We start from the raw sequence: 19,240 nt of genomic DNA on the forward strand, positions 1-19,240 counted from the left end.
GCAGGGGCAAGAGGGGAATTTTATATATATGCATTTTTTTGCCTTTTAGTATATTTTAACTAAAAGGTAAATATACACTACCAGTCAATTTAATTAATTTCATTTAATGGTTTTTCTTTATTTTCATGACTATTTAAATTGCAGCTTCTCACTGAAGGCATCAAAACTATGAATAAACACGTGTGGAATTGTGTAGCAAATGAAAAACTATGAAGTAACTCATAACATAAATTCTAATGTTTTAGGATTTAGATTCTTCAAAATAGCCACCCTTTGCTTTGATTACTCCTTTGCACACTCTTGGCATTCTCTCATTGAGCTTCATGATGTAGTCACCTGAAATAGTTTTCACTCCTCAATCGATCTCATCCCAAGCATCTCGATTGGGTTTAGTTTAGGTGACTGTGGAAGCCAGGCCATCTAGAGCAGCACTCCCTCACTCTCCTTCTTGGTCAAATAGTCAAATAGCCCTTACCCATCCTGGAGGTGTGTTTGGGGTCATTGTCCTGTTGAAAAATAAATGATGGTTCAACTAAACGTACACCAGATGGGATAGCACATCTCTGCAGGATGCTGGGTTAGCCATGCTGACTCATTGTGCCTTCATTTTTGAATAAATCCCCAACAGTTTGACCACACCATCACACCTCCTCCTCCATGCTTCATGATGGAAACCATGCAAATAGAGACCATCCCTTCACACAAAGACACAGTGTCTTTGTGTGAGGAGATGGTCTCCATATGCATGGTTGCAAACATCTCAAATTTGGACTCATTAGACCAAAGCACAGATTTCCACTGGTTTAATGTACATTCCTTGTGTTTCTTGGCCTCCCCTGAACAGTTGATGTAGAGATGTGTCTGCTACTGGAACTCTAATCTGAGGTACTCTTGACTAGCAATTTTTGAGGCTGGTAACTCAGATGAATTTATCCTCAGCAGCAGAGGTGACTGTTGGTCTTCCTTTCCTGGGGCGGTCCTCATGTGAGCCACTTTCATGATAGCACTTGAGGGTTTTTTCGACTGCACTTAGGTCAGTTCCTTCATCGTGATTATGCAAATTCTCATGACCACTGATCAACAACCACTGATCAAAGACCACTGATCAATGGCCATGAATACCATTCACAGAGAGTTGGGGAATGGCTGCAATCACAGCACTGTAAGATGGCTTACAGAAGCCCCCTCCTCGATTCCCTTTTCACGTAAATGTCCTCCTTGATTCCGCGCTCAAACCAGCGTTCCTTCCTGTCCAGGATGTGTACATCCTCATCATTGAAAGAGTGTCCACTGGCCTGTAGGTGTAAATAGACTGCAGAGTCCTGGCCTGACAAGGTAACTCTTCTGTGTTGTGCCATTCGGTTCGCCAGAGGTTGTTTGGTTTCCCAAATGTATAAATCCTGGCAATCCTCCTGGCACTTAACAGCGTACACTATGTTACTCTGTTTGTGTCGGGGGACCTGATCCTTGGGGTGGACCAATTTTTGGCGCAGCATTTTTTGAGGTTTGAAACCCACAGAGACACAGTGTTTAGAAAAAATATGTCTCAACTGTTCCAATGCTCCTGACACGTATGGGATCACTACAGGTTTTCGCTTCGTCAGCGGTTATCCTTATCTCCTGGATCGGCTGGAGCTTTCTTTAGGAGCCTTCCCAGCTTTGACAAATGTCCAGCTGGGATAACCATATTCACTCAGGGCCTTCTTGATGTGATGTTCTTCTGCTTCTCTGCCCGCTGTGTCTGTGGGGATGGTGTTTGCTCTGTGTTGTAGCATCCTGATGACACCCAATTTATGCTCCAGTGGATGATGAGAGTCAAACCTTAAATACTAATCCATATGCGTAGGTTTCCGGTACACATCGACTTTTAGATGTCCCCCATTACTGATGGAGATCTCACTGTCTAAGAAGGCAAACCTGCCACTTTTCATATCCTCCCTGGTGAATTTGATGTGTCTGTCCACCGAGTTAATGTGATCCGTGAATTGTGGTACGTCCTGATTTTCACCCAAGTGTCATCCACATACCTGAACCAATGACTTTGTGGTGTTCCAAGGTAGACAAAATAAAGACCTCTTTTTCACTTCTTCCATGTACAAAATTTGCCATGATGGGTGAAACTGGGAAACCCAAGGCACACCCATGTTTCTGCCTGTAGAACTGACCCTTGTATGTGAAATAGGTGGAATGAAGACACAGTTCCAAAAACAAACAGACTTTTTCAATGCGGAGAGTGGTCCTGTTGCTGAGGTTGGGATCATCCTGTAATCTCTTACGAACTACCTCCCTTCCGTGACTGGGATGCAAGTGAAGAGAGATGTAACATCGTACGAGACCATGGTTTCATGTGCCTCCATAATGACATCTCTCACCTTCTCAACAAAATCCAAGGGGTTCTGAATGTGGTGTTCAGAGCTGCCTACCAGCGGGTTGAGGACCAAAGCCAGAAAATAAGAGATGTTATAGGTAACCAAGTTGATCAAAGGAGCTTTCAAAGAAAAGCGTCTGGACTTCTTTAAGTTGCTTGAAGACCACTCCCACTAGGTTTAAATCTGGTACTCCCCACCATTTGACCTTAGAACTGAAGAAGCTTCTCGGCTGAGAGGCGAAACGTCTTCAAGCAACTTAAAGAAGTCCAGACGCTTTTCTTTGCAAGCTCCTTTGACTACGATGACCTGGATGACTGAGAACCTTCACAGACATAACCAAGTTGATCATACAGACAATCGGTCTTAAAGGTGCATCCTATTTATGTATCTTCGGTAAACCATACAGACTTGGTGTAGATTCCTCTGGGTATAGCCTGTGGTATGAGGTCCGGTCAATAGCATTGTCCTGTTCTAACTGCTTCAGATGGTCTATCACCCTCCTCCTGTAGTCACTTCCGTGGTTTCGTTTCAGGGACTCATATGTATTTTCGTCACTAAGCAGTGACAAAATTTTCTCATGATAGTCTTTTTGGTTTAGCGAAACTGTACACCTACCTGTCTGTGCAGGTTCTCTGTCATCGTAGACTACAATGACCGTTCTCGGACTTCTTTAGGTTGCTTGAAGACGTTTCACCTCTCATCTGAGAAGCTGGGTGTAGGTCATAATCAGCCAAGGTTTTGGGTGAGCTCGTTGTGAAACCTAGCCCCACCCTATCATGTGATTTCCTGAGGTTAGAGGCCCAGGAGAGGGCATTAAGGCGTTTGGGAAGGGATCTCAGAACGGGCATTAAGGCGTTTGGGAAGGGATCTCAAAATTATAGATGGTGTCGTAAACCACCGTAAACCACTGCTCAAAGACATTCGCTCACAGTGGACATAAATGGCTTCTTTTAATCCTCTTTCAAACCATCTGTCTTCTCTGTCCGAAATATGTGTACATTGGCATCCTCAAAAGACTGACTCTTGTCCTTTAGATGCAGATGGACCGCCGAGTCTTGTCCCATGGAGGTGTCTCTTCTGTGTTGTGCCATGTGTTTATGAAGTAGCTGTTTGGTCTCTCCAATGTAGAGGTCTGGGCATTCCTCGCTACACTGTACAGCTTGTGTTTAGGAATTTTGTCTTTGGGATTAACCAGTTTTTGTCTGAGTGTGTTACGGGGTCTGAAGTACACTGGGATGTCGTGCTTGGAGAAGACTCTTCTTAGTGTTTCAGATACATCGGCTACATAGGGGATGACAATATTGTTGCGTTTTTCTTTCTTATCTTCCCTAGTGTCTGATCTTCTTCTCTGTGCCTCTTTGCTGACTTGATGAAAGCCCATCTAGGATAGCCGCATGTTTTAAGCGCTTCCTTTACATGTGTGTGCTCCTTCTTTTTCCCTTCAGGCTTAGAGGGAACATTCTCTGCCCGGTGATGTAGGGTCCTGATTATTCCAAGTTTGTGTTCCAGGGGGTGGTGGGAGTCAAAGAGGAGGCACTGGTCCGTGTGTGTGTGGGCTTCCGGTAAACTTCAATGTTGAGGGTTCCATTCTCTTCAGTCCAGAAAAGGCAAACAGTTATCCTTTGTGTCTTCCCTGGTGAACTTGATGTTTTTATCCACAACGTTAATGTGAGCAATGAAGGATTCCACTTCTCGTGTTTTGATTTTGACCCAGGTTTCATCTACATATCTGTACCAGTGGCTAGGTACTCTCCCTTTAAAAGAGCAAAGAGCATTTCTTGAGCAACCTGGAACTCCCGAGGTCAAAATGGGAGATGCTCCCAAGGGTGATGAAGAATGACCAAGCTAAGATCCTGTGGGACTTCCAGATACAGACAGACAAAATGGTGGTGGCTAACTAAGCAGACATAGTGGTGGTAGACAAACAGAAGAAGACGGCCGTAGTGATCGATGTAGTGGTTCCGAATGACAGCAACATCAGGAAGAAGGAACACGAGAAGCTCGAGAAATACCAAGGGCTCAGAGAAGAGCTCGCGAGGATGTGGAGGGTGAAGGTAACGGTGGTCCCAGTGGTAATCGGAGCACTAGGTGCAGTGACTCCCAAGCTAGGCGAGTGGCTCCAGCAGATCCCGGGAACAACATCGGCGATCTCTGTCCCGGAGATCTCTGTCCAGAAGAGCGCAGTCCTAGGAACAACTAAGATACTGTGCAGGACCCTCAAGCTCCCAGGCCTCTTGCAGAGGACCTGAGCTTGAAGGATTAACCGCCCACAGGTGCGAATGGGGAACTTTATACATATGCATGTATACTCCAAGATGAGGATACACGCATCCTGGACAGGGAGGAACAGTAATTTGAGCAAGGAGTCAAGGAGACCATTTACGTGAAGTGGGGAAAGACTATCTCTGAATTGAGGACGTTACATCTTTTACTATATTGCAATGCTGAGATTGCAGCCATTCCCCAACTCTCTGTGAATGGTACTCACGGCATGTCATGATCAGTGGTTGTTGATTAATAATCATGACAATGTGCATATTAATAATCAAGAAACTGACCTCACAGCCCATCGTTCGTCAGTGGTGCTAGTTTCAGTAATCATACAAATGTACTCTCTATAAGGTTGGGGAAACTTGCATTCAGCTAAAACCGAAGAAGTCGCTTGGATAAGTAAGGAAACACTGAAAGTACTATGTCCAGATTAACAGAATCAACTCTTCTGAAAGTTAGCTAAAGTGTACTCTTGAGTAAGGACAGTATTTTATCCTGCGATGTTGTGGAAGAAGAGATGAATTGTCAATCTCCAGTAATGCCCCAAAGTTTCGATAGTGGCACCACTGCCATTTTTTTTATTTATTTACCTTACCTAAGGCTGAGGCTTATAGAGTTCTGTGCATTGTTCCTCTTCAATAAATGCCCAAATGTCAACAGAAGAAATGATTTTCTGAAACAGGGTGATACATCAGTATTTATGAATTCCTGTTCATATTTGAGATTTCTGTCTCGTCACTTTTCCCAAGTAAGCTCACAATACTTTTACACATCTTTCTTCTTCAATATAGTAAATATTTATGCTCAGTAGATGACTTTGAGTGGATGCGAATGAAGGCTAAGGTGATCCTTATAGGATAATAGCTTTTTGACCCTTTTACACTTCTGGCACACTTGCTGTTGGGGCTGTCTATGTTATGAGTTTTGGGGTTTTTGGTTCTTTCTAGAGTTTTATTTATTTGAAAGAGGATTATGTATTGTTGGAATTGAGCTGTCAGCCATTTCCTAATGTTTATATGTCTATGTTTATTTTTTCCCTACACCTGGTAAAATTTCCTTTGATATTGTTATTTCAAGTCTATAGTTTTGAGTTTCTGTTTTTTATATCCTTAGGTTAATCCAGCTGTGTGCTCCTATTCTGTTCCTTCAGCCTTTTCTATGTTTGTCTTTTATCTCTGTCAAGATTACCCACACTTTGGAACCAACCCACCTTTAGAAGATTCATCCCCAAAAACCTGATGATTTGAGATTCAAGTGATCCAGGTTTTGAAAATGACAAATATACACAGATTTAACTAAATTTTCTTGAAAATTATTTGATGTGCGGAACTAAAATTTCAGACGGTAAGTTTGCCCATATGGAAAAGATATATATAAATCTTATAAAGTTTGTATCTGTCTTGTGTGAAACTTGTATGAAAAGCATACAAGAGTGAAAAATTATATAATGAAACTTGTATGTTTTGGATACTTACTAAAACAATATATGAAAGTAATGAGAAAGTGGCCACTTTCATGAGTAAATCATGTAAGTTTTTACTATTTCTTTTCTATATGGGTGGGAATGACAGGGATGACTTCCCTATCAGTGGGGCCGAAGTTACTGAGGCTGTTAACTCCTTGGTGGCAGGGCCCCTGGGGTGGATGCAATAGACCCTGACTTCCAGATGGCCCTGGATGATGTAGGGCTGCCTTGGTTGACATGCCTCTACAATGTCGTGTGAAGAATTAGAATTAACTCCTCCAATATAGGGGCCATGGTTCTGAGCAGGAAAAAGGTTGCATGCCCAATCCACCTAAGGGAATAAGAAGTAAGGATGGGAATTCCTTGGAACTGTTAGCCCGCTTGCCTGTCAATTGTCAACAACGCAATGACAGGAATGAGGCATGATGTCTTCCACAGCAGCGGGACCCTCTGCATACTCAGACTCATCATGAACAGTTTATGCAGGACAATGACAAGATAATATGTGACATGGTCTTCAGAGTCTTCAAGGGCCTATAATGGACTTATGTGCCAAGTTCGGATGCGCAACTCCTGACTGTGTAGGAAGAGTTGGCTATCAAAAAATCAAAAATAGACACACAGAAATTTGATGCATTACAGAAACTAGTTCCTCACTACCAAAGATTATTTAAACTATAGTATTTAACATTGATGTCTTTCTGAAAGACACATATATGCAGGTCTCAAAAGAGTAACCAACTTGTTAGCTGTGTGTAAGCCTATGTTAAACTGGAAGTTTATAACTGTTACATTTTATATGTATATTTTCTGTTGAGAAGTTACTATGCATTAAATAAGCCCAAGTCCTCTGTGGAATTGGGTTCGTAGCAAACTGCTTGAGTAAATTAAAATTCAGGCCAGTTTGCAAAGACTTAAAAACACATGAAGTAAAAAATAAAGTGAGTCTCTGAGATGAAAAATCCATTGTAGCTGCACTCTCACATTAATGCTGAAAGAAAACACAAATAAAAGAATATGAGTTGGAAGCCGGCACTCTGTTCTACGAAAAGTCAAAATATAGCTGCTCCCATAGGCGTTTTCTCAGCAAAATTCTGTCATATCTCTTTTAGTCAAGGGACACCCAAATCATCACACTTCCACCTCTATGTTTGAGCTTTGATTCTACAAGCTGAAGTTTAAGGGCCTGTGCATAACATAGGAAACTTGTTATAAAGATAATACATTACATCTTGCTTTGTATACACTGTGCTTTCACGTGTCTTCTCTAGAAACTCCAGTTTCTCCCTCAATCAAAAATTAGACTAGGCTAAATACTTCCAGTCTTAACCCAAAGAATATTCAAATTCTAAAGAGTTCTATTTGCTGGTCAAACCCAAACATGACATAAATCAGCCAATTATATTTTTTTGGTTTCAAAGATTTGCATAACAAGAGCTCATTCTCAACAAATGTGATTTGAATTGCTAAAGGTTACAAATCACTTATAATCATTTAATACTGTTATGATTATGGAAAGTCTTAATCAACCAAATGCCTTTGGATTTGAATGGAGCTGAATAATAGATTCATTGATAATTAAACACAGTAGTTATTTTCAATCTAAAACATCATCAACATATGTCCCTAAAATATCCCCAAATTCCAAGAGACTCAGTTGCACTGAACAGCTTATTAAGTCTGCTCATCTTAGGTACTACACACTGATTAGTTTTAAATCTGGTCTGTGACAGGAACCCAGTGTTCAATCATGACTGCAACCTCATGACTGAACAAAGAGGATGTAAAAACATAGCATTCATCTTAAATAAATTATAATAAAAATCCCTACAAACCTCATCCACATTCTCAAAAGCGTTGATAACATCATAAGGCAAGCAGGACAAGAGGTCGATGACAAACCAGGTTTTGACATAGTTCATGCGAATTAGTTTGGGATCAGAGATAACCTCTCCAGCTGGACCAACAAACGTAGTGTGGAAATTGAGGACAATGTCCACGAGGAAGATGACATCCACAATGCTGTCCACCACCAGCCAGGTGACATTGTTCTGCTTGGTCTTAAACGAGACATTGTAGGGCACCATGATAGCAGTGTAGAATGTCAGGATGAGGATAACCCAGTCCCACGTGGTCTTGAAAAGGCAGTAGTGGAGAATGATGTGTGGTGGTGTCTTTGGGGTTTCCTGTTTGTACTGAGGCAAGATATCTGAACCCAGCTGGAGAACCTGCAAAACACACACACACACACACACACACACACACACACACACACACACACACACACACACACACACACACACACACACAAAAGAGTTAGGCTGGGCTTAAAAGCAGAAAGAATATATTACCATAATGTGAACAAGCGATGCAGTATAGTACAACTTGTTTTTACCTGAAACTGTCCAGCCTGAGACTGAAATACTTTGCTAAACAGCACATTTGAGCTATCTTACAGTATTTTCTGTCCTATAGTAAGTAAGACATAACATTCAGCAATTATCCAGAAGTACCTGACTTAGTAGAAGTTCAACAAACATGATAAAGTATTTTTAAAAACTTATTTTGGGGCAACAAACCTTTTAGCTTAGCACAATTCTTCTTGTTATTTAGATGTATTTATCTCTATTTTTGGCATGGTGACTATTACAAATTTAATTCAGATAATTTTTTCAGCAAACTGACAAAATGAGCTCATAATCCTCTATCTTCTATACATGGCTGATGTGTGACAAAAGATGTTTCTACAACTCTTTTTACTCCTGGGTTCCCTGTTTGGTTTTCTGTATTAATGTGTGTCCTTTGTGTGGCCTGCCCTCCTGCTACTGTGCCTGGCACACATTCTCATAATCACCTCCTCAACCCTTGCAGTACCCCATCCCAGTGTTTTTTTTTTGTTTGTTTGTTTTTTCATTAGGGAGAAAAAAGACCTTACTGTAGGGGAAATGGTGTTACCTCTGCCAGGCGTGAATGTTTATGAACATTCTCTCCTTTATGGACAGCTGGGGCAAGCTGCTGAAGAACTCCTCGACTGCTGGTTAGTGCACGAGTCAAACGAGCAAATTTACCCCACCCTGTCAAGGAGATAACACAACAGCATGAAGACACTGAAAACTTATCTTAACATTAAACATGATGAATGACTAAAACACTGCTGGATTTTGAAGCAACTAATGTTTAACCCAGTTAGCCATAGTAGGCTAGTTTTGTTGGTTTGGTTCTTTCCTTTTTTTAAAACAATTTTAAATATTCCAACCATTTAATGTTAAAGACGGATAGCTTTCCATGACAGCAAACCGTAGTGGTATGACCCAAAGTATAGGAACATCAACTGATAGGTATATGAATGGTCAGAATGGTTCATTTGTTATTGAAGGGCAAGATCAGAGAGGCTAAAGACAATTACAAGAGAAAGCTGGTTTGGAAACTCCAGCAGAACAGCATGAGAAAGGTGTGGAAGGCAATCACTGGATTCGGGCCAATTAACAGCAGAGGAGCTGGGGGCGGTGAGGACAGAGCTAATGAGCTGTATGTGTTTTTCAACAGATTCATCACTGCAATGAATGATCACCACCCTTCTGACTTGCCTCTAGTCAGCGTGTAATACACAGCTACACCACTATTTCTCGCTCTCTTACCACCTGGCACCATTGCCCCTTGTAATAGTTCTGACACCCCTCCCCCACCTATCACTTTCACTCATGCCCGGGTTCAGAGACTAATGAGAAGACTCCACTCAAAATCTGCTGGTCCAGATGGGGTGAGTCCCTGTGTCTTCAAGACCAGCACTCGGACTCCACAAAGCTGGGTCTTCAAGACCCAGCTTTGTGGAGTCCTTCATAAACTGTTCATGATGAGTCTGAGTATGCAGAGGGTCCCACTGCTGTGGAAGACATCATGCCTCATTCCTGTGCCAAAGACGCACAGGGAATGAGACACACTGGGGTCCCAGTGGCCCCCAGGATTTCAGACCTGTGGCACTAACTTCCCATGTCATGAAGACACTGGAAAGACTTATCCTTGACCAGCTCTGACCTATTGTCAGGCCACATCAGGATCCCCTTCAGTTTGCTTACCAGCTACAAGTACAGTGGGGCAAAAAAGTATTTAGTCAGCCACCGATTGTGCAAGTTCCCCCACTTAAAATGATGACAGAGGTCAGTAATTTGCACCAGAGGTACACTTCAACTGTGAGAGACAGAATGTGAAAAAAAAAATCAATGAATCCACATGGTAGGATTTGTAAAGAATTTATTCGTAAATTAGGGTGGAAAATAAGTATTCGGTCACCTCAAACAAGGAAAATCTCTGGCTCTCACAGACCTGTAACGTCTTCTGTAAGAAGCTTTTCTGTCCCCCACTCGTTACCTGTATGAATGGCACCTGTTTGAACTCATCATCTGTATAAAAGACACCTGTCCACAGCCTCAAACAGTCAGACTCCAAACTCCGCCATGGCCAAGACCAAAGAGCTTTCGAAGGACACCAGGAAAAGTATTGTAGACCTGCACCAGACTGGGAAGAGTGAATCTACAATAGGCAAGCAGCTTGGTGTGAAAAAATCAACTGTGGGAGCAATCATCAGAAAATGGAAGACATACAAGACCACTGATAATCTCCCTCGATCTGGGGCTCCACGCAAGATCTCATCCCGTGGGGTCAAAATGATCATGAGAACGGTGAGCAAAGATCCCAGAACCACACGGGGGGACCTGGTGAATGACCTGCAGAGAGCTGGGACCAAAGTAACAAAGGTCACCATCAGTAACACACTACAACGGCAGGGAATCAAATCCCGCAGTGCCAGACGTGTTCCGCTGCTGAAGCCAGTGCATGTCCAGGCCCGTCTGAAGTTTGCCAGAGAGCACATGGATGATACAGCAGAGGATTGGGAGAATGTCATGTGGTCAGATGAAACCAAAGTAGAACTTTTTGGTATAAACTCAACTCGTCGTGTTTGGAGGAAGAAGAATACTGAGTTGCATCCCAAGAACACCATACCTACTGTGAAGCATGGGGGTGGAAACATCATGCTATGGGGCTGTTTTTCTGCCAAGGGGACAGGACGACTGATCCGTGTTAAGGACAGAATGAATGGGGCCATGTATCGTGAGATTTTGAGCCAAAACCTCCTTCCATCAGTGAGAACTTTGAAGATGAAACGAGGCTGGGTCTTCCAACATGACAATGATCCAAAACACACCGCCCGGGCAACAAAGGAGTGGCTCCGTAAGAAGCATTTGAAAGTCCCGGAGTGGCCTAGCCAGTCTCCAGACCTCAACCCCATAGAAAATCTGTGGCGGGAGTTGAAAGTCCGTGTTGCTCGGCGACAGCCCCAAAACATCACTGCTCTCGAGAAGATCTGCATGGAGGAATGGGCCAAAATACCAGCTACTGTGTGTGCAAACCTGGTAAAGACCTATAGTAAACGTTTGACCTCTGTTATTGCCAACAAAGGTTATGTTACAAAGTATTGAGTTGTATTTTTGTTATTGACCAAATACTTATTTTCCACCCTGATTTACGGATAAATTCTTTACAAATCCTACCATGTGGATTCATGGATTTTTTTTTTCACATTCTGTCTCTCACAGTTGAAGTGTACCTCTGGTGCAAATTACTGACCTCTGTCATCATTTTAGGTGGGGGAACTTGCACAATCGGTGGCTGACTAAATACTTTTTTGCCCCACTGTACCTGGGAATCCCACAGGCAAATGGGAACCATAAAGAGGCTGCTAGAAAAACTGAACCCAACAAATACCTGCAGGGTCAGGGAAGTCCTGAGGTGTCAACTGAATGGGAGAACCGCATTCGGGCTATCAACAACTACGACCTGCTTGTGATCACATACCCTTCTGCAATAATAAGCTGGTCAAAGGAGGTAGAGGACACTGACATCAAGACAAGGAAGCTCCTGACCATGCATAGAGAGTTTCACCCCAAGTCCAGCACCCTGAGACTGTACACTAAGTGGAAGAAAGGAGGCCGGGGACTACTGAGTGTCAGTACCACAGTATAGGATGAGACAACAAACATTCATGAGTACATCAGAAAAATGGCCAGGACCAACTGCATGCTCAGTGAATACCTCAGGCAGCAGAAACCCAAGAAAGAGGAGGAACCATCATGGAAGGACAGATGCCTTCACGGTATGTGCCACCAGCAGATAGAGGAAGTGGCTGACATCCATAAATCCTACCAGTGGCTGGACAAAGCTGGACTGACAGATAACACAGAGGCACTAATCATGGCACCACAGAAACCAGCTCTGAGCACAAGATCCGTAGAGGCTGGGGTCTATCACACCGGGCAAGACCCCAGGTGCAGGCTGTGTAAAGATACCCCTTAGACCAGTGCTTCCCAAACTTTTTCCAGCCACGTACCCCTTGAGACATGTCACCCTCAGCCGCATACCCCCTACTACGAACGACTCTTAATTAGTGTCTATAAATACATTGCAATATCGCATGCATAAAGATAAATACTGCACAGTCGATTATTTCTCACCACCAAATGAATTTATCAATATTTTTTAGTAATGACAGAGTTTTAATAACAAACTTTACTACTTAATACTAGCAGTGTATCAAAGGATTTATTAGAATTCACTTTTTTGTCGAGAGCATAAAGGCCATGAACTTTCATTAAACAGAACTTTATTTAATGTGATGGATGTGCTTGAGCAGAGGCACACAGCTCTTCAATGTTTGGCTCAATTTGGGAAAGGCTGAGTCTTAAATCGTTTTCCACACAAAGTCTTGCTCTGTATTTTGTTTTCATGTTTATTAAAGCAGAAAATCCCTTTTCGCATAAGTATGTGGTGGCGAAAGGCATCAGAGTCTTGACAGCGCGCTTAGCCAGCGCGGGCTGTTCAGTGCGCAGCCCTATCCAGAAATCCGCCAGGTTCTTTTGAGCGTGTTCAACTTTTAGAGATCCATCTGTGGCGATTTCAATTAGGCTCTCCTGGTCAGACGGTGATAACGAAGTAGGCACGGCGGTGAACGGGTGACGTATCCAATCATTTGAGCCGTCCGTCTCTGGGAAGTATCGGCGTAACTGCACCGCCAGCTCCTCAAGGTGCACGTTACATTCGCGCTTTACACTTTTAGATAGTGTGAGATCATTAGAGCACAGAAAATCATGCAGCACAGGAAAGACTTCAGTGTTGTTTGTATCCAAGCAGTTCTTCCAAAGGTTTAACTTCTTTATCATGGCCTCAACTTTATCTTGAACATTGAATATAGTTGCAGAAACGCCTTGTAATCCGAGATTGAGCTCGTTCAGACGAGAAAATATATCACACAGATAAGCCAGGCAGGTAAGGTACTCTTCATCATGCAAATGTTCAGACAGCTCAAAGGGATGGTTACTGAAGAAAACTTTAAGTTCATCCCTCAACTCAAAGAAACGGGTCAGCACTTTCCCTCTAGATAGCCAGCGAACCTCTGTGTGGAGTAATAATGTCTCATGCTCGCTGCCCATCTCATTGCACAACGCAGCAAATAAGCGGGAGTTCAGCGGCCTGGCTTTCACAAAGTTAACCATTTTTACACTCGTGTCCAAAACATGTTTCAAACGGACAGGTATTCCCTTTGCAGCAAGAGCCTCTCGGTGGATGCTGCAGTGTACCCAGGAGGCATCTGGCGCGACTGCTTGCACACGCGAAACCACACCTCCGTGTCTCCCAGTCATGGCCCGTGCGCCATCAGTACAGATGCCAACACATCTGTCCCACACGAGTCCATGTGTGTTCATGAATGTGTCCAGCTTTTGAAAAATATCTGCGGCAGTTGTCCTTTGTTCCAGCGGTTTACAGAACAGCATGTCCTCCTTGATGGTTCCTTCATGAATGTAGCGCACATATACGAGAAGATGCGCCAGGCCAGCCACATCCGTGGACTCATCTAGCTGTATTGCATAACATTCACTGTGGCGTATGCGCAGAAGTAGCTGCTGTAAAACATTTTCTGACATTGCATTGATGCGCCGTAAGACAGTATTGTTTGATGATGGAATGGACTGTATCGTCTTTTTTGCCTTTTCCCCCAACATTGTCCCTACCATATCTAAAGCAGCAGGGAGAATGAGGTCCTCCACAATAGTGTGGGGTTTGTTGTTTTTAGCCACTCTGTAACTGACCATGTAAGATGCTTGTAGTCTGTTTTTATTCATAAGATCTGGCACCTGAATGCAGGTTTTACTTGTTGAAAGTGATTTTAGCTGTCGCTCAAAATATTCCCTTGGTTTATTTTTCAAATGGGGATGATTTGTCTCTAAATGTCTGCGCAAAAGTGAAGGTTTCATTGAGTTCTGAGACAATACTTTTGCACAAATAACACACTGTGGCCGGGGAAATCCACCAATATTTATACACGTAAACCCCAGCGAAATATAATTGTCATCATATTTGCGCTTCTTTGATGAGGTTGTGTTACAGTCCGTGCTGTCATGCTTTCTCCCACTTTGACGCTCCGCATCAGACACTTCATCACTTTCCACATGGCTGGCTCCAGCTATGCTAGCCACTTGGCTAGTAACCACAGATACATCCCTGCTAGCACTGCTAGCATCCAAATCTGACGAACACATTGTTGTTGAACAATCACCTGTGCGGTCACTGGAAAATGCATCTTCAGATATGAGCTTATTGGTTGTTGTGGCCGGTGTCTCTGTGGTAGGGCCTTTTTTTCTTGTTAACCACTTGTCCATTTTCGCGCTGCACTGAATGCTTGGAGGCAACTTCAACTGTTAGGTGTCAGTCATTTGGGCAAATCACGCCCATGTATTTTGTCAGAGCTATTTTTTTGCTGAACACCAGAGGGTGGTATATAGTCATGTATTTGACAGGCAAAAAAAACTGCATTAGCGCAAATTTCGGCTTTTAAAACTTTTGATCCCCACTCCAACCCCAACCCACGCGTACCCCCTACAGCCACTTGCGTACCCCCGAGGGTACGCGTACGGTAGTTTGGGAACTACTGCCTTAGACAATCCAGCACATAACAGCAGGGTGCAAGATGCTAGCAGGCAGGGCATACATAGAACGCTATAACCAAGTGGCCGGCATAGTATATAGAAACATCTGTGCCGAATATGGCTTGGAAGTCCCGAGGTCAAAATGGGTGGTTGAGAATGACCTAGCTAAGATCCTGGGGACTTCCACAGACAGACAAAATGGCGATGGCTAACCAAACAGACATAGTAGTAGTGGAGAAGCAGAGGAAAATGGCCGTAGTGATAGATTAGGGGGGTCAGCAACCTTTAAGACCCAAAGAGCCATTTGGGAAAACACTGGGAGCCACAAATACGTTTTGAGATCTAAAATGAAGATAACACTGTATATACTGTTTTTTACCTTTATGCTTTGTGTGAACAACTAAGGTGTGTTACTTATGAAATCCATGAAGTGCTACAGAGAAAATTACATTTTATTTATGTAATTAACACATTTTGAACTCTTAAAGAAATATAACAAAAGGAAAGACGCTGAACTAAAATGATCCAGCAAACAAAAACTGTTGTGAGAAAGAAAGTCTCGATAAATGCACGGCGTTTCGGCGGGTATACCGGCTTCCGCGAGTGTGATGCTTATTTTGAGTGATGAAAAAATAATAAAATATAATTTTATTATTATATTTCAATATCACAATAATCTTCCAATTTAGAACTACAAGGTAAAAAAGAACTAACATAAATAAAATACACTTCAGCTGAATACTTCTAATTTATTTTCCCAAACCACGAGGAGCCGCACTATAACGACTAAAGAGCCGCACGCCGACCCCTGTGATAGATGTAGCGAAACCGAATGACAGCAACATCAGGAAAAAGGAAGTTGGAGAAGTTCCAATGACTCAGAGAAGAGCTTGAGAAGATATGGAGGGTGAAGGTAACAGTGGTCCCAGTGATAATCGGAGCACTCGGTGCAGTGACTCCCATGTTAGGTGAGTGGCTCCAGCAGATCCCAGGAACAACATCCGAGATCTGTCCAGAGCAGCTCAGTCCTAAGAACAGCAAAGACACTGTGCAGCACCCTAAAGCTCCCAGGCCTCTTGCAGAGGACCTGAGCTTGAAGGATAAAGACCATCCACAGGGGGGAGAGGTGAATTTTATACATATGCATGTATACTCCAAGATGAGGATACACGCATCCTGGACAGAGAGGAACAGTAGTTTGAGCAAGGAGTCAAGGAGGCCATTTACGTGAAGTGGGGAAAGACTATCTCTGAATTGAGGACGTTACATCTTTTACTATATTGCAATGCTGAGATTGCAGCCATTCCCCAACTCTCTGTGAATGGTACTCACGGCATGTCATGATCAGTGGTTGTTGATTAATAATCATGACAATGTGCATATTAATAATCAAGAAACTGACCTCACAGCCCATCGTTCGTCAGTGGTGCTAGTTTCAGTAATCATACAAATGTACTCTCTATAAGGTTGGGGAAACTTGCATTCAGCTAAAACCGAAGAAGTCGCTTGGATAAGTAAGGAAACACTGAAAGTACTATGTCCAGATTAACAGAATCAACTCTTCTGAAAGTTAGCTAAAGTGTACTCTTGAGTAAGGACAGTATTTTATCCTGCGATGTTGTGGAAGAAGAGATGAATTGTCAATCTCCAGTAATGCCCCAAAGTTTCGATAGTGGCACCACTGCCATTTTTTTTATTTATTTACCTTACCTAAGGCTGAGGCTTATAGAGTTCTGTGCATTGTTCCTCTTCAATAAATGCCCAAATGTCAACAGAAGAAATGATTTTCTGAAACAGGGTGATACATCAGTATTTATGAATTCCTGTTCATATTTGAGATTTCTGTCTCGTCACTTTTCCCAAGTAAGCTCACAATACTTTTACACATCTTTCTTCTTCAATATAGTAAATATTTATGCTCAGTGGATGACTTTGAGTGGATGCGAATGAAGGCTAAGGTGATCCTTATAGGATAATAGCTTTTTGACCCTTTTACACTTCTGGCACACTTGCTGTTGGAGCTGTCTATGTTATGAGTTTTGGGGTTTTTGGTTCTTTCTAGAGTTTTATTTATTTGAAAGAGGATTATGTATTGTTGGAATTGAGCTGTCAGCCATTTCCTAATGTTTATATATCTATGTTTATTTTTTCCCTACACCTGGTAAAATTTCCTTTGATATTGTTATTTCAAGTCTATAGTTTTGAGTTTCTGTTTTTTATATCCTTAGGTTAATCCAGCTGTGTGCTCCTATTCTGTTCCTTCAGCCTTTTCTATGTTTGTCTTTTATCTCTGTCAAGATTACCCACACTTTGGAACCAACCCACCTTTAGAAGATTCATCCTCAATCGGTTGCTTGAAGGCAGTGATGTCACTGAAAGTGCAGAGAAACAGGACAACTTTGTCCTGCTCATTTCTGATTGGGGCAATCTTCATGAAAAACCAAACTGGCATCCCTGCGGAACAGAACAGGAAGTAAAGCACTGTTTCTCACAACAACAATCTGTCAACAAGGAAAATATAATAATGCAAAATTAAAATAAAATTTAATAAAGAATAACAAGTAGACAACAATTTATTTGTGATTTGTACTGTTTCACTGTAGTACTACATTTCCTCTGGGCATTGGCATGTTGACATGATGGTGTCAAAAATTCAAGTAACCATCGGTGGGACCACTCCATTTTAAATATCCAATTAAAAAATTTATTGTACAAAAAGGTTCTTTTAAACAATATAATTCTGATATCGACACCATCTGATAATATTGTGTGTACGCGGTCTACAACCTAAATGTTTTTTGTTCACACTCTCTGAAGTTCAGTGAGTGATCACATGCACCGTAACCCACTGCTATATCGGTAAATCAACAACTTTATGCCTAAAGCTGTATATACACCTGCTAGTCACTTGCAATGTAATGTATTTACTACCACGTCATATGCATACAACGGTCTGCTAATCCTTTTTGTCTATACAATATAATTTGTTACAGCATCTGGATATCACTACATTATTTAACTGCTCCCCAGCCTGCCCTAATTTACAGTCCAGTGGAAGACTCCAAATTGCTGTTAGGTTACAATAATACTAACAGAACACTACAGGGCTTAATACTGAAGCTTGTTTACCTGTTAGGGACAAGTGAATTTTTCAGTGGATAAGTAGAATAGAAATTTCTTTTCATTATCAAATACTAATACTGCAGATTTTCATATTATTTGCTAATCACTAGTTTAAATTTACTCATCATCCACATAGAAATTCTCCAATTGTCATTTTACTACAAGAGTTTGTGTATAGATATTAAAGTTTATTCATTCATATACCGCAAAATCACAACAATTGCCTCAAGACCCCCATAATAAATATATAAAATGTAAGGAAATTTGTGTTTGGCAGAGCTGAAATGGGACAAAAAAAAGCCCTGGCATTTCTAGTTCAGACGGCAATATATGTAATGTATATATGTATATATTTCATCTTGTTTGATTGATTGAAACAAGTTGGTAATCTGTGATACTCTCCCTTCATAATTATGTTTCTCCATCTATTTTCTTACCACATTAATTTCACTTTCTCCATCTCTTCTTCACTTCTCCACAGTTGGTACTAGCAGGGGTGCCTCCAGAATTTTTTCATAGGGGTACATACAAATATTGGGGGGTAGCACCAAAAACAGAATTTCATGGGTTTTTTTTATGTTGTTGTCAAATATAAGTTACTTGAAAAATTTGGCAATAGAAAAAAAGAATATGTATAGAGTTAATTTCCTGCTATTAAAGTTGATATCATTGAAAATAGGTACATATGAAAACCAAATAAGATTTTGAAATCCATAATATTCTGTTTTAATTGATCGATTGATTGATTGAAGCAGAAGCTGCTTCTATAAGTGGGAGGGATCTAGCAGAGGTGGCGGATAAACCTAACCTTGGTGTCTATTGTCTTATGTAGTCTGAGAGTTGACTGAATGTAGAGTGGGCATTGTTTGTCCTCTGCGGTGGGGACAGGTGGGCCGCCCTGTGCTCTATGGGGCTTGGTGGTGCTGCTGCTGTGGGCCCTGGTCTGGATTGGTCCAGGCCCCCTGCCCTTGGTAGATTTCGGGGAACAGGGATGCCCATGGGGGTCAGCAGGGGAGCTGGCTCCAAGAATAGGG

At 42.1% G+C, this 19,240-nt stretch overlaps 1 protein-coding gene across 1 annotated transcript in view; it reads right to left on the reverse strand.

The window, feature by feature from the left end:
* LOC147327103 (voltage-gated delayed rectifier potassium channel KCNH1-like) overlaps positions 1–19,240 on the reverse strand; it is a 106,411-nt gene that overhangs the window by 76,471 nt on the left and 10,700 nt on the right. The window contains exons 4-6 of the mRNA XM_086294714.1: positions 17,409–17,537; positions 9,061–9,179; positions 7,941–8,333 (exon numbers count right to left, since the gene is read on the reverse strand). Coding sequence (XP_086150840.1) covers positions 7,941–8,333; positions 9,061–9,179; positions 17,409–17,537 — 641 coding nt within the window. The remainder of the gene's footprint in view (positions 1–7,940; positions 8,334–9,060; positions 9,180–17,408; positions 17,538–19,240) is intronic.

The sequence above is a fragment of the Aulonocara sp. 'chitande type north' Nkhata Bay genome, linkage group LG6 (genome assembly GCF_057382095.1).
Source record: "Aulonocara sp. 'chitande type north' Nkhata Bay isolate Kocher_YH1m ecotype deep benthic linkage group LG6, A_spYH_male_GT1.1, whole genome shotgun sequence".
Lineage (NCBI taxonomy): Eukaryota > Metazoa > Chordata > Actinopteri > Cichliformes > Cichlidae > Aulonocara > Aulonocara sp. 'chitande type north' Nkhata Bay.